Consider the following 16,785-nt stretch of genomic DNA (forward strand, 5'->3'; position numbering starts at 1 on the left):
ATGGTGACAATATTTCTGGGATTACAGGGTAACATACTGGTGCCTGTATATTTTGGCAACTGTATATTTCATCAAATTATATATTGATATACTATCATAGCATACCATTACATACCATATCTACTTGAACAACCAAAATCTGCTATTTACTTTAAAATGTACTAATAACCACTATAATAATACAGTGTACTAAAAACAAAAAAAAAAAGTAACACAAACACAAATGTAACACACTAATGTACATTACTTAAAAAAAATTATAATAATAATTTAGATAAAATATAATCATATGTCACTAAGGACTTTTTGGGATTGTGCTTTTACTGCAGGGTTGCCAAGTCCACGGTTATCCAGCTGATTATAGCTACTTTTAAACTCTTTCCGCGGGATGCAGACTGTGGTTATGATTAATTGTAAAATATATATTTTAAGTATGGGAGTGGCATATTTTGATATTTGGGCTAATGTCATTGGGCTAGTTTAGGGCTATTTTTGATTTGATTTGTTACATAGACGTAACAACTGTTTTACTGTTTTTCACTGTAAATTATATGGTGAATTTGATTTGTTAATTTTAAGTTATTACTTTTTTATTGTTAATTTTTGATGCTGCTTCATTTAGCAATACGGAATGAAAATAGATGGACAGGAGGCCGCCGATGGCTCGAAAGGATGCAATGCCCTTTATTGTATTGTTGTTATTCCCAAAGAGACCTCCTTTGATAGGGTTTTTTCCACTCTCTTGTACCCCATCAATCTTTTTCCAATTACCTGTCTTGTCTCCCCCAAATCTGTCACAATTGTTGCCTTGGAAACTGGTAGCGTCCAGCGCCATTATATTTTGGTCTACTGTTCGATTTGTGTTGATGTGGCAACATTCCCCCAGACGACCGATCTTGAGGAAAAATCATGGTGCGATCAGGTTGTGAAGCACTTGAATCAGATGTAATCAGTACTATAACACAACTGCGCTGGCTTAGAATGAAAATGTTTGATAAAAATGTCTGATAGCAGAAAAACATTGCCTTCGATTCACCTCCATAATAACTGTCGTGGTTGGCATGTGCAGAGCTGTGCTTAAAAAAAAAAAAAACATTGTCTCTGCCCTCAAGGACATTTCCGTACACTGGGAGCCCAGGGTGCTTTGAAAAGCACCAGAAGTGACAAGACTCCCTCTTCCAGACTGTCATGCATATACTTATACACATACACACAGAGACTTACACACTCACACAGTGGACTCGCAGAATGTCATTAGACGCCTGGTATCCTGTGTGGTGAGCTGTCAGCTTGTCATCTTTCAGTCGGTGCACTCGACTGGACAGCGGCGAGCATGCTGGGATGTGACAGCCAGTAAAATGGAGTCCTGTCATTACTTCTCCCCACACCTGCTGTTCTGGTTCCCTAAGAGGCAGCAGACAAATAAACATATAAACAAACAATCTAACAAACATTCCCAGTGTTTAGAGCCAAAAATGAAAAACATGCCCTTGTATAAATAAATGTCAAGTTTCAGTTTGGTTGAAAAATGTGATCTTTTACTTAATACTGCCATTCTCTGGCTGCAGTGTCAACATGACACCTAACCAAGTGCATGCCAACAGAGTTAGACAAGATAGAAATATTAGCAAGTTGTCAGTGGCCCTCAGGCCATCGTTGTGTGCATGTGAGAATTGCAATAAATGTTGTGGGGAGCATTAGTATCATCTGCACTCTTGATGGTCTTTGTCTTGCAGATCTCATAGGACATTTTTAAAAACAGTCAAGTAAAATGATATCAAAATTAACAATAAAACATATAATTGGCCTGGAGCTGCTAAGAGAGGTGGGAGATGACAACAGGAGTCACTGTTATTACAGGGCATGAAGTTCCTTAAGTGTGTTGATTAAAAGAGCATGAAAGTTAGAGAGAGAGAGAGAGAGAGAGAGAGAGAGAGAGAGCTGACATTCTTTCTGAGCAAAACCTGTTCATGAGTGCAGAACATTTGCAGCACATATTGTTACGTACAATGTTATTTTACTACTCAGATATGACAGAAATGTGTAATATGCAATTAGAATTACATTTGTTTAATAATATTTTACAAAATAAAAAAACAGTATTATAAAATATAATTAAAGATTTTCTATTTTAATATAATGTCAAATCTATTTTATTCTTGTGATGCTAAGTTGAATTTTAAGCAGCCATTACTCCAGTCTTCGGTGTCATATTATCCTTCACAAATCATTGTAATATACTGATTTGCTGCTCAAGAAATATTTCCCATTATTATATATATCTGTAGAAACTGCAGAAACATTTTTGCAGGGTTCTTTGATGAATAGAAGGTTTAAAAGAACATTTATTTGCAATGATTTTTTTCTATTGTCACATTAAATGTCTTTACTGTCACTTTTGATTAATTTAATATGTCCTTGCCGATTGAATTCATTAAAAATAAATAATTAATCATTTTTAATAAAATGTTGTTGATTTTTTTTTCAAAATCTTACTGATTTTACACTGATTTAAAAGTAAACTACTAATTTCTCCATGTGTTTTCTAATCTTTTAATGTGTGAATAGAGTCCAAAGCTCATTACACTTAATTTTTTTTGCCTATACCTAAGGAATAAATAAATAATAATAATAATAAAAAAAATTCCGCAGGGTGCAATACATGAAAGAAATACACGTTTCCGATATCTACATGAGTAGGCCACATACATTTCTAATCATGATTAGATGGATCTTGACAGCGCCAATCAACCGACATTATATACTTGGCCACCAGGGTGGGTAGTAGACGTCTGTGAAGAATTACATTATCATAGAAACATTTCAAACTTTTTGTCACACCAAACTCAAACGGCAGCTGGAGAGTTCTCCGCATTTTTACAACGCTTGAAGGGAAAACACATCTTGTACATTCAGAGAATGTAGATTGTATCGTTATGCTGACACGAATAGGTGCACTTTTAAAAACAAACGTCTCTGCGCTTCTGTTGGCCTTTGAGCCAACGGTAGATGTTTAAAAACAAAACACACTGCAGCAGGTCATAGATTTAGAGTGCTCGAGTTGTAAATAACGAGGAGTTTGTCACCAACAGTCCGTCCTATCAACACCGTGCCTGTCAGTTCAGCGCACACATGCGCATCACCTCGGTGCAGCGCGACCTCGCGATTGGCTGGAGCGCGTTTGTTATTGGTAGTGACGTATGTGAAGTGACGACCCTCCCGTTGTGCGGTGCCTCCGTCTGTGCGCTTCTAGAGCCACGGTCCTCACTTCAGTGTTTATTTGGTTGTCATGGCGGAGGGACGTGGAGAGCTATTGCCTCGGCCGCCGCTTCACCTCTCCTTACCCCCGGCCAGCAAGCGTCCGTGCTTGCGTCCCGCTCCTCGAGGACCGGGTCCGGGGCCTGGCCCGGGATTTCCGAACTCTCGTTTCCGTTGCCCGGAATCTCTACTGGACTGCGCTGCGAAGGCCGTAGCGGAGAAATGGGCCTTCGAGAGGGTGGAGGAGCGCTTCGAGCGGATCCCCGAACCGGTTCAGCGCCGTATCGTGTATTGGTCGTTCCCGAGGAACGAAAGGGAAATATGTATGTATTCGTCATTTCAGTGCCGAGTGGCGGGGGAAGAGGGTCCGGTAGTGGGCTCGAGCTCGTCCGTTGGATCTGGTACAGTCCCCGGAGGGGTTACGAATACAACAGGCAGCACAGGGACGGGAGTTACCGGAGATGGACTGCCTTTCCGCCGGGGAATCCGGCTTCTGGAAACTGGTTGTGTGGACAACGTCTTACAAGTCGGTAAGTGCCGCTTTAACCGTCCAGAGTACGTTCAAAGTTACATCCGAAATATTTGTTTCACTTTTCCAGCGAAATAAGTTTCTTGAGAAAAATGGAAGTGGTCTCGTTTAGAAACTGTAATAGAGCAGCTTTGTTTCTACATAGCGATTTCTCACTGCCAGTAAGGGAGCGTTTAAACGCCTGCCGTATTGCGAAAGAAACGGAGCGCACGTTTTAAAAATTAAAGGGCTTCTTCCCGTTGGGTATGTTGCGATGGCTTTAATGTGGAATTACTTGGAATCGGTGGCTGCAATGTTCATATAACACTTAATAAAACACTTATATGCCTTATAAGTTATAGAAAAGACTAAAGCTGGTGCAGAATAGTGTACATTTGAACGAACATAACGAGGTGTGTCGAAACGGAACATTCTTTCCCAAGTCGCGAGGAAGAAAAGACTAACGTGCTGGTCACAATGAATCTCTGTTGTAGGACACAGAGCTGCTAGTTTGTTGCTGATATTTCAGTTTAAAGTTGTTTTTGGCGAATTGTTAGCTTTTCTCTACGTATGTGTGGTTGCTTGGCGGTTGTTTGGTCTCTTGATATAATTAAGTCCAGGGTAATCCGCTTGAATCCAAATCCCACATCTTTTGTTTATTTGCTGGTTAGTCAAGACAAAGGACTCGTATTTGCCGTAGTAAAACGACGGATAAAATATGTATCTAGACTTCATTTAGCCCTCTGTTGTTTTATTTGGAAGACCCTTCCTTGATATAAGCGTTAAAATTAGTAAAAAAAACATGTACTATTCGGCTAAATGTGTCGTTGGGTTATCCTCGTAGAGGCTACAGCACAATAGCTCAATGGCCCCCTCACATCGGGCTAGTTCCTCTGTATTCGCCTAACGGCAGGTTTTTTTTATTTTTATTTGGTGTGTAAAGATGTTTTTCTAAACCATAGAAAACCGTCGCAACATTTCCAAGCTTCATTTAAACGTACTAAATCGAAAAAACGGCCAAATTAACTCGAAAAGGCTTTGGTATTTAGAGCACGAAGGCAGTTTCAATGGCTGCCCAAATGTCTATACATTTTCCTCCCCCACTCGCTCCACTTCAGTAAACATTCTGGCATAATACTATCGTGAAAGAAAGGTAAAAAAGTGATTTTTAAAAATACGCACAGACCTTTGTATGCTTCTAAAGCACAAAATTACAAATGAAGTGCTTGTTTGAAGTAGTAAAATTGCACCTCACTTGTAGGTGTTATGAGAGCAGTGAAGGTGTGTGTGTGTGTGTGTGTGTATATATATATATATATATATATATTTATTTATAGGTGTATATATATATATATGTATATATATATATATATATATTATAGCTAATTCAATAAAGAAGCCATGATTCATTTATTCTCACAAAGATCCACTGTGTCCCTTTAAAAGGCCAGTGTTAGTGGAAACGTGATAACCTAGCTGTAATGAAATAACATGGGCACTTATTTAGCAACCTTGAAAAGCTCCCTTCACGAGTCAGTGTAGCCTCTTTTTCACGTTAAACAAATCTAGTTTAAGTTATTTTGTGTTTTTAAAGTTACCGTATATTCAAGAATATCCTCAAAAGTTTCTAGACTTGGCAGTTTTCATGGCTATTGCATTTCAAAGGCCTCCCTCTCAGTTTTGTGTTATTCTGCATACATTATTTTGATACTGTCATGTGAAGTAGTTCTAGTTTATATTTTTAATTCTGATGAGAATAAGCAGATGACAAAAATGCACAGCATTTCAGCTTGGATTGAGTTTTTAAACATTAACCTTTTAAGTGTGAATAAGCAAAGTCTTTTGGATTGTAAAAGAAACAATGGACAGAATAGATCCTTGATAGATCAGGCATCTGACAGTAAGGGGATGTCACAAGTTGATCAAGTGAGATAAAGCAAATTTAATTACATTCTGTTTTGCTCTGCGTGTGTAGATTGTGTTCTTTTGGTTTTGATGGGTACAGAAACTGATCTGATAGGGGAGTTCATTACTTTTGTCCTTAACCATGAGCAGTCTCAAAAATGTGCAGTGTGGGTGTGTGTGTTTTTTTTTTCTTCTTCTAACCAATACAACTGCAAGATCCACCCGTGCATGCTTCAATATATCCTTTTTGGCTTCATTTTTGTTGTAGCTTTGAGTCATCAATGCCACAGTTTCCTTTTAGACCTGTTTTAAACCCTCAAAGACACAGCAACGGTGTAAACCACTTTTAACGTTTATTCAGCATGTTCTCTAAAATGCATGCTCGCAAAGATTCATACACAGACACTTACTCATAGTAAGCCATGGCTTACTCTGAAGTTTGCCAGAAAGTTCACAACCTAATTTGTACTCTTTCCGAAAGCCATAGCCATAGCGAAGAACCAAAGCCTGAGGATGCGGTAGATGTTAAATTCATCCTTAGAATGAGATTTTCTGCCCCCAAATATTAAGGGATGGACAGCTGGTTACAGGAAACTGATTTGATAAGAATAATTAATTCTTGTTTGTGTAATTCAGCCACCCCACCCGGCCCACAGTCACTGTCTTATGAAGTCCTTAGAGAGGAGGTTCTAGCTTTGAGTCAGGCTTGAGGATTTTTGGGTCATGCTTTGTTACCCAGCTGTAGAACCCATTCACAGAAAGGTGGGGGTGGGGGGGTCGCTGTGTGTGTTTGGGGTGGTTGAGAGTATAGCTTTTTCGCTACGAAGCACAAAGCTGTGATGTGAAGCCATTTAGAAAACCTTCTTCTGTGTTTAGGAGGCAGAAGTTCGGTGGGATTATGGCTGGAAGAGCCACTGTGAGATTGTTTAGTCCCTTTAGTGTCTCTGTAAAACCTAGGCAAGCACTGAATTGAGTTATGTTACTCTTTAGCCAAATGACTCAGAAAGCTTCAGGTTGTTTTGGAGACTTAACTCAACCAGCTCCTTTTGCGACTGGACACAGTACTGTTCACTTTGGGAAATAGATCTTTCTCGGTCTTTTGGTTTTAATACACATATATTACAGTATTATAGAAAATTATTGTGGAAGATAGATTGAAGCCAGTTTGTTTGAGTTTGGAAGATGGCAGGCATTAAGCATTAAGCCTGTGGCTGCTCTGTGATGTCACTAGGCCTGTTTTTAGCTCTTTGTCTCCTTTGAGTGTTGCCATCATTTTGGGCTTTGTAATCGGGACACATCTCATTCAGCACCATACAAGTTCAACAAGGGACCGCTAATTCTGCTCTATCTTTCATCAGCCATACAGACAATATTTAATCAAGGTAATTAATTCCATGCCTGTAAGTCTCAAAGAAAATCACTTAAACAAATCTCATTTTCACACTTATTAGCACTCTTAGTTTTGAAGGACATGGCCATTAAACACCGCCCCCCCACCCCCACCTTTTTGTCTTTATCAAAGGAGGGAAATTAATTTAGAAATAGGGGAGAGGGTGGTTATCTGCCTTGTCAGCTAATCAGCAGAGACTGGAGCAAGGTGAAAAACAACTCGCCGCATTCCAGGACAAAAGACCTGTCAGAGACTTTGATCAGGTCCTTGTTTCCAAACACTGAGCTCAGACTTGATAAAAAAAAAAAAAAAAAGTTATGCAGACCCAAATATGTTTATTTTTTAAAAGTACGTCCTTAGAAAAGCCTGTATATCACTATGCTATATGTGTTTTTCACACAGTGTGACGAGTGTTTTTATTCCCTCAGTGGATCTGGCACCCGCCCAGGCTCGGAAAATCAATTGTGACCTTGCCCTCTTTGCATTTTGCTGCAGCCTGCCCCATACTCTCTGATTTTAGTTTATCAGTGATGCACTCTTTAGACACAGCCCTGTCTGCTTCACAGCTGTGTTTGGGGCAATTGGTTTAGTTCAGTATCTCTGCTCCTGCAAAATGGAGCTCTGATTTTAAAGCCAGGGGCAAGGTTCCTGTCCATATCCTACCCACGTGCAGCTGGGCTTGCAGCGAGCTCGTCTCCCTGCTGCGGCTTATCTGTGTTTTATTGGAACTCTGTGAGTTGCGTGCACACACGCATTCACTCATTATGCATTATTGCCCCTCACAATCCTAGTTTAAAAGTGCTGTTAAAGGTCCCTTATGATAGAAGCTTTACCTCTTTGATCTCTCTGCACACAGGCGACTGATTATTTTGTTGATATTTCGTCATGAAGTAGTTGCTTTAATGGAATTTTTATGCTTTTATGCACTGGGAGGAGCGGAATATGGTTGACAAACCCTTAAAGCTCTGATTTACACAAGATACACGTTTCAAAGTTTTGGAAGTGCTGTAAACCTTTTTTTTTTACTTCATCACTGGGATGGACTTGCCCCTTTTCCCTCTCTTTTTTCCTCCCTCCTGCCTGCTTCTCTGTTTGGGTGTCATTGTCAGAGATAAAGGCCGCTGAAAGTTGCTCCTCTTTTAAGAAGGGGCCTCCAGACATGCCTAATAGGGCCTCATTTGGCTGTAATTGCCTAACAAATGTTAGAGAATTCCAGAGGAAACAAAAAGAGAGAAAGTAGAAGGCAAATCAGCCAAGCGAGAACAGAGGAACGGGGAAAAATTGGTTTGGAGGTGAGACTGTGCACAGGAAATCATATACTATGACATGCTATGTTTAGGCAGGCAGAAAATAGAGGACGGCCCCTACCTTCAATTTGTAAAGACGTGGAGGAAAACCCTTACATCTGGGGCTGTAACACTAAACTCAGAGTACAGGAAACTCAAGCAGCACTCAGGCAGCTACCCTCCCCCATAGAAGGCCTTTCATCCAGCTGAGATTTTGTGTGCGGGGTGTTTTTGTGGCCAGTTTCACATGGAAACTTAATTTTCTCAGTCTGGACGAGAGAGGAAGGATAATGTGTATTGGAGATGAGGTCAAATATCCTGCCAGAGGGTGAAAGAAAGAGGCCCCAGTCAGTGGCAGTTAGCGATGTGCAAACCTCTATGCAAAAGTCACATGGGAGGCTGTGGACTTTTTAAAGCCATCACTTCATATGTGTGTTTATTCTAGCCATACAAACCCTTCCATTGCAGTTCCTGTTTTTAGCTTGACTCGATGCCAGCCACCAATCACACGGGTGCACTGAAGGCCCCACCATTAGCACTGTGTGCTTTAAAGGTCTCTGCGTGATTGTATTGATTCTAAAGCCATTTTTGCTCCATTATTTAATTCTGCATATTGAATAGCTTCATCTTCTGCTATTGATTTGTACCTGTCTGTTGCAGCAGCCTTTACTTTTTATTTAGTTGGCTTCTGCCCAAAGCTCAGTCACGTGTTGCTTTCTTGTGATCTTGTTCACAAAGTACCATATTCTTGCTTGTGTGTGTGTGTGTGTGTGTATATAAACAGCAAATTTTGATTAGAAATAGTATTTTTTTTTTTTGTAACACTCATGTAGGTTAATGGGTCACTCTTTTTTTGTCTTATCAATGTTTTTTTTGTTTTTTGTTTAAATACATTAACAGTGCAATTTGTGCAGGCAATTTTGTAAATAGCCAACCTTCTATGATGGGTGTGTTTAATATGATTTTAATTATATTTTACTATTATGTTATTACTTTTTTCTAGGTTAGACCACATTACATATTTTTTAATTAAAATCTCAAATTTCAAAAAGAGCACATTTCTAAGAACATGACATGTGTTTTACACTAGATTTATCCTTTTATATGTATTATGGACATGTGTTGTGGTATCACAATCTACTTGCTGCCATTTCACTGCCTTTACAATTTGCACACAGATGGTAAAAGTCTACCTGACTGTGAATATTTATTCAGCTGCAAGCAGGATCCAGTTGTTTTGATCACTTGTTTTGATCAAAGGTCAGATTTGATTTGATTAAAATACAATTCATTGATACCAGAACTTGCATTTTAGTTTTAGACCTCTGAAAGCAAAACATACTCAGAGGACGATTCTTTTAAACAAGCGGACAGAGCAAGTAGACCTCAAGTTGCCTTTGCACAGATTTCAACAATTTAGCACAGCCTACATCCATTATTTTTGCATTTAATTATTTGTCTCAAATGGGTTTTAGAAGGTCTGGCAGGGGTCTTTGAAGGGCTGATGGGTCTTTGAGCATAAAGCCCAAAGTATGTGAATTCTCAACTTCAAACGCCTTCACACCACTAACCGAGGTGTCTTTTGTTCCTGCCTTCTCCCTACACTTTCAAAAGAGGATGAGTACTTACAGTTTTCACTTTTTCCATTGGGCGGAAAGGCTGAGTTATGCTAATTTGCTGCTTTCAGTCTTAGCTCCCCTGAATAAACATTAATTGCCTCCAAAGCTTAAATACACATCAGCAAGGTAGATTGCAAGAGCACTAAAAGTACACCATTTAGGTACATTGGCATATGTATTAGATGGTCAACTGACAGACTCTTTAAAATGGTCAGACTCTTTTTTTTTTTTTTTTTTTTTTTTGTTTGTTCTGAAATTTTGTTGAACATACTATATTGAAGAGTTCTTGTGATTACCACACTGTAAGGTCAGTGCATTACTCAAAAGTAAACTCTAGGATATTGTATCTTTTGTCCTAATCTCTCTGGACTTTAAGTTGTTTCATGACTCAAGGCTTTGACCCCTCTTTGACTTACAAAGTACCGTGACTTTGCATATCTTGTGAAAAACATGACTCTTGTTCTTGCGTAGCCCCAGCATATCACCTGTGAAACATCCTGCCTCCCTCTCAAGTAACCGAAGTGAATAGTGCACGGCTGATACAAGCAGTTAACAGTGAGAAAGAAAGCACAACATGCGAGGAAGCACATCAGAGAGACGAGAGCTTAGTTTCACACGAACATCTTCCTCCTCAAGATCACTGCTGGTGTTTAGCATAATATGTCCTCCGTCATGTGATCGGGGTGGAAGAAATGGGCATGTTCGTGCAGTTGCAGATGGCCGTGCTCTCTATTATGCTTGATTAGCATCAAGTATTTCCATCCCCATTCTCTCTGTCAATCATTACTCACATATGAGAGGCAGAAAAATTATTCATTAGCCAGTCTTACATTTGTATGCCCATCTTGTATGCCCGGACATGACTACCTCTTTTTTTTAACATTACAAAAGATATTCTTGATGAAATATTGATAGCTCCTTTTTTCAAAGCAGGGTTTGCAGGAAGGCGTCACATGCTGATCTTAGTGCCCTGCTAGGTGCATACAATATAAATATCAATGACTTTCCGTATCCCCATCTCCCTGCCTCCTGGCTTCTTTTTCAATATAGCCTAATGACAGGCCTCTGTTTCCCTGCAGTGGCTGTGCTGATATGGCCCATTAGGCACCGGTTTTTTCGCAGGCAGCTGAGTGAACAGATGACTGCAGGAAAATGGTTCGAGGAGAGAGGGGGAAACGATAGAACTAAAAGGCAAATATGAAAGGCAGAGTAAATAACCAACCTGTCATCTCCTGCTCCCCACCTCCTCAGCCGCCTTCCTCCGGAGGGTGAGAGAGACATGTGAAAGAGCGAGAGAGAAAAAGAAAAGCACCTCATTAGTCTTCCAGCCCTCCCTGACTCTGGGACTGACAGTGAACACGCCAGTGCAGCAGCAGACATGTAAACATGCAGAGAGGGGGCTACCCCGTCCCCTCCCATCCGCTCGTACTCCAAACATGATTAATGTGTGCAACAGCCGTGGGGCCATTCCTCCCCACGCTCTTGAGAGCCCCAGCCCTCGACATCCTCCCCAAGATTCCTGCACCCTAGTTCCCTTGCCAAACTCGGAAATGTAATTCACCATGTCCTCCACAGCCAGTGCTGTGGGACCCAGAAGTTTGACTTCTGCACCGTTCAGCAGAAATAACAGTTCAGATAATTGGTTTTAGTCTCTCGTAACCCCCAATAGTAAGCTACAGCGCCGGTGCAAGAATCAATTGATTCACTCGGGGCTCCTTACATATTGAATGTAGGCGAATCAGGCTCCATAGTGTGTGGCCAACCTGCGGTTTCCAGGTCATATTCAGACACCTGACTTTGCTGAGGCCCAACACAGAAGTCATGTGCTGGAAAGAAAACAATGTGATGAATAGGCATGGCTCTTGTATAGGCAGAGGGTGGAGAATATGTGCTCTTCAATGGGGGATTGTGGTACTTGTCATGGGTGTAACAGGATCAGCGCGCCCTCCACCCTAGAGCGCAGAGGGCAGCCATTGTTACGCTGCAGGAGAATGGCAGTGGGGGCCGCCGACCCGGGCTGAGCTCGTCTTGTGGGGGTGATGTCCTCTTTGTTATTGCTTTTGTCATTTTTATTAGTTATTTTATATTACTTTGTAGGTTTAATTAATTTTTTTTTTTTTTTATTTTTTTAGTTTTTTGAAATGAAAATTAGCAATGGCAACTACGGTAACTGATTTAAGTTTTCTTTCTTTCTTTTTTTTCGGCACCAGATTTATTCTAAGCACTGTTCTGTAGCATAAGCACTACATGATATAATGATGCTAATACTGGTGGCTTTTTATTTGTGAATCGTTTGTTTGCTCTCGCCTTTCCTCATGTTGACTTCAGATATTGACATTGAGCTGGTGGCGCAGTATTACCTACTTTATAAAACTATTACCATTCTAAAGATATTACAGAGTAATGGATTTGTCTTGCTGTATTTTGAGCTAGCCAATCTGGGCTTGTATTGAAGCACCCGGTGCACAATTTGTTTTCATCAGCAGTAAATGGTGGATCATTGTGGCCGTGACGGGAAAGCACAAAGACCAGCTAATGAAAGGCAATGGCTGTGGCCCTGGTTTCATCACCACTCATTGCACTCATGGATGAAAACAGGTGTCCTCTTGGGGCTGGGGTTTTCATTTAAAGAGGGATTTTAGAGGAATATTCATGACAGCTATCCTTCATCGGGTGGGTGAAGGGAGGAAAAGAAGAAGAAGAAGAAGTGGGGGGAGTGGGGTAGACCAACCAGTGATTGAAGAGGACTGTCTGGGATAATTCAGTTTGATTGGAGTCTTGGTCTCTCATTACCATTCCAGTTTCAACAGGGAGATGCTCCTCAGTCACCAGTCCACCTTGCTTATCTCTTTCTGAGGATAACAATGCCCTAGTGCAGGCGCTGAAATGAAAAGGAGGCCTGGAGTATGTGGTTCAGCATTACTATTCTGCAGTACACAACATTGAGTCCACTTATAAAACCTTGGGCTTGTTTATTTTGTCACAGATTGGAAACTTGTACTCTTGTTGTGATGAAAAGGATCAGTTATTAATTAGAGGCTATTTTCATGGTTTCTGGTTGAGTCATAGTGTCTGGGTCCAGAAAGTCGTGGGCACAAATACAGACATTCAAAACCATGTATTTTAGCCAATACACCATTACAATGAATCCTAGCATTGTAAGGTTTGGTGTTTACTTCTATTGCATTGTAAAGGAACCTGGTTTCAATATGCTGCCAACACAGGAAGTCAAGCACATAATGCTTGTTCATGTACAGGCAACTATTTCCTCTGTGGCATCCTTGTGGCTTGAGACCACATCATCTTCACCTGTGTCATAGTTTCATACGAGCTGGCCTCTTTTCGTTCCATGTCCCCAGTATGAAGGTTAGGATTATGTTCCACCGTGAACGCTTTATAGAGACCCCATTTCACACCTGGCATGTCAGTAGTCACCATTTGCAATGTCTAACCTCTCATGAACACAAGCTTGCATTGTCCTCTCAGATGGCAAAGCTAATTCTGCAGTCTTCGGGTAAACTGAGGAGGTTAGTGCTACACTTGATTACAAAAACCCAATCTTGGGAACTCCCTAAGGCTAAACAGCCATTGGACCATGTCAACAGGAATTGTCCAATCCCACACTCCACCCCTAGATGCTCAGTTTTAATCAATAAAAAAGTCTACCAATGCAGATCTTGTATTGTTGTCATAAAACGCTGATTTAGCTTTGCTTGTAGCCCCTTTTGTAAAGTACTAAAATACCTTTATGGTTACATCACTTAGCCAGGATGCTGCAGGCCTTGACTACTGTCAAATTAAAACCAACTTGAGTCAAAATGGTGATCCCTCATTCTATTCCTTATCCCTCTTATGTAGTTCCAGCTTTATTTCACTGTTTCAGCATGGCTGGAGTTGAAGGGGTTTCCCTCCTCTCCCTCAGGTGCCACAGTCTCTCGTAGTTAAGCCCGATTCGAATAGTGTGTGCATGTGTCATAAACACACCCTGGCTTTGAAGTCAATAGATCATCACAATGGAGGGCTGCCTCTCAGTTCCCCCAGTTGTAAACCTAGAAGCCTCTTTGTGCAACACACTGTTTTTTGGTTGAACTTCAAAGCATGCAGTTTGCTTCAGTCATGGAATAATGTATTCCAATGTGATGTCCAGATGAAAGTGATGCAGATCCATGTGTGCACCTGCATATAGATGTCGTTCGCTAATACAGTATGCTATAGGAACTGAAGAGCACTTAAATCTGTAGCACAAAGGCACATAAACACTAGAGTTTACACTGTGTCAGAGAATATGTATTCCCACTTGATTTCAGACTTGCCCTGCTCTTTCCATTTCCTCAAAATATGTCTTTTGCATTCTATTTATGCACTATATATTTGTACCATATTGATCATTGGCCAACATTAAGAGATTTTTGTCAGTATATTGCATGCTCATTTCTTTCCCATTTTCTACATTTAGATCTAGATTACCTTTGTCATCTTCTAAACCACTTGTGTAATAATTTCACACTGTTAAATGTAATATTTACCTCTTCACAAAATGAATATCTATTTTTCATATTGTACAGTAGAATGCATAATGCCTAAATTTACTTGTAGCATTTAAAATGATGCAGTTTTTTAAAATCTATTTAGACAAAATAATTTATAATTTTAATATGGGCCATGTATCATTTATAGCTTGTCTTCCCTTTGACTTAAGTTGATTATAAAGGGTGTGATCTTTGCTCAATTTCTGTATATAACCTATTCAAAATTTGAATTAAAGTTTTATTTTGCATGTTGGTTTTCACTTGACCTTTTTAAAGCAATGTTTACTTATAAAGATTTAAAGTACCTTTCTGAAGTTACCCGTATTGGTACCAACTATGGAAATTTTGGTTTTGGGACAACACTGTGTTTTCCGATCAGTCAGGTGTTCCATTAGAACCGGTTGTTCTAATGTGTAAGCGCTTAAAGTAACAGTACCAGCGTCCATGAGACATTCTTGAAAGGTGCCCTGAGATGCTCAAAAGATTTGCCTTGTCTTTCTTGATTGAGAAATGTTGTTTGAATTTTCCCCAGTCTGTGCTGATTAGACCGAAAAGACCGGCCTCCCCCCATCCTTCCAATAATATTTATTTTCCAAGCCTCCTTCCTTGCATTATTAAAGAGCCCCCCTCCAATTAAGATGGATGAGACTGCTCTTGAGGGTATTTGTTCAGGTAAGATCTGATTAGCATATCTGATGGATCTGCCATCATGCGCTGATTAAAACCTTCCTTTTTCCCTGGGGCAACTTTAAAGAAAGAGATGCTCAAATGAGGACCCCCACACATACTGCTAAGACAAACCACATCAGACCATGCTACACTGACAGTTTCATTGCTTGTATCCCTGCTATACCCGCCCCATACTTTCTCCTTGTTACTTTAAGCTTCCTTCAGAGCACAAAACCGGCTTGTCATGCATTCCCTTTATTGTTAGGGCAGATATAACAGGATTAGTCTTAACAGAATTTATGAGGAACATTGCTGAAAGAATCTAAGTTAAGGAATAGTTAAAGGTGCTTTGCTTGCTTAAACTTGTAAATGTAGCTGATTAACCGAATCAAGCACTCACAATGAAAATCTATAGGCTCCCTGTTTGAAACATTGAAGCCTAGTCTCAAGGACACGAAAAATAGCCCAATGAAGATTCATGCCCGTGACCCTTAGGTCCAGAGTCCAGTGTCATGGTCATAACTCATGTGCTGTCCACTTAATACAAGCAAGATCGAGAGTAATGAGCTGTGTTGGAACACTGTAGATCAGCACAAATGGGACTTCGCTTGAACATGTCAAAGACAATGGGGTGGAGAATGTTGGGATAGAGTGCTGAGGTTGTTTGCATGAGAACAAGACTTTTACTTTGTTTATATTGTTTTTAGTGTTTTAGGCTGTGCAAATTTCTTAGATCATGCACACCTAGGTTTGAGCGTTTGGCTGTCACTACGTTTCCTGAACATGCCAATCTAATCTCTCTCAGTACTGCGGCAGTCAGAAAGATCTAGGGAGCTGCCTTGTTTTATGAGGTTGTGAGGACGTTCGGTCCACTTACTGTACCTTTGAGGTCATGCAAATAAAGCCCTGATGGAGAGGGGGGCGTGAGGAACCTCTTGCTAACTCTCCGGCACCTGCTCCCAGCCCTGGGAGACAGACTGCACCGGTGTCTGCTGCAGCTGGCTTGGCAGGATCATCTGTAAAACTCTATTTTTGTCTTATTCTGCAGCTACGATGGGAAGTGCTTGGATGGGCTTATTTTTGTACACCTGGATCAGCACTTGGGAGAGGGGAAGCTGTAGTGTTGTTTGTTGTATTGGTTTGTTGAGGAATATCGATTAGCAATGGTGTCACATTCTTATATATTCAAGTGACAGAATGATATCAAATTTCTGCTGATGTTTCCAAGTCCAGGTGTGTGAAGACAGAGCTCCTGAGATGTTCTTTCACTCTCAGATAAAATCAGATAAAATATTATCATATTAGGGATGCACTACATTACAATATGCCAATATGATAACTTGAAAATCATTTTCATGGTATCCTACAGTACAATATGGCCGATACGATAACCCAGTATTTATTTTCATGTTATGGGTTAACTGATAAATTAATTTATGCACATTTCATTTTGAAAAGAACCAGGTGTCCATCCAATTTTTTTTTCCGTTAATCTCACGGTAATGTGGGGACGAAAAGGTCTGCTGCTACTTCTGTTATAAAAAACTGGTAAATCGATAACTAATATGGTACAGGTATGTTTTGCATCCCTACCTCAAATTATTGACATTGTTAGATCCAT

The 16,785-nt window shown here is 40.3% G+C and overlaps 1 protein-coding gene across 1 annotated transcript in view; it reads left to right on the top strand.

Annotated features, from left to right (window-relative positions):
* Positions 1-3,181: 3,181 nt before the first annotated feature.
* Positions 3,182-16,785, top strand: part of LOC109067004 (zinc finger SWIM domain-containing protein 5-like) — a 38,737-nt gene continuing 25,133 nt past the window's right edge. Inside the window, exon 1 of the mRNA XM_042774149.1 lies at positions 3,182-3,788. Coding sequence (XP_042630083.1) covers positions 3,290-3,788 — 499 coding nt within the window. The 5' untranslated portion in view covers positions 3,182-3,289. The remainder of the gene's footprint in view (positions 3,789-16,785) is intronic.

The sequence above is a fragment of the Cyprinus carpio genome, chromosome A2 (genome assembly GCF_018340385.1).
Source record: "Cyprinus carpio isolate SPL01 chromosome A2, ASM1834038v1, whole genome shotgun sequence".
Lineage (NCBI taxonomy): Eukaryota > Metazoa > Chordata > Actinopteri > Cypriniformes > Cyprinidae > Cyprinus > Cyprinus carpio.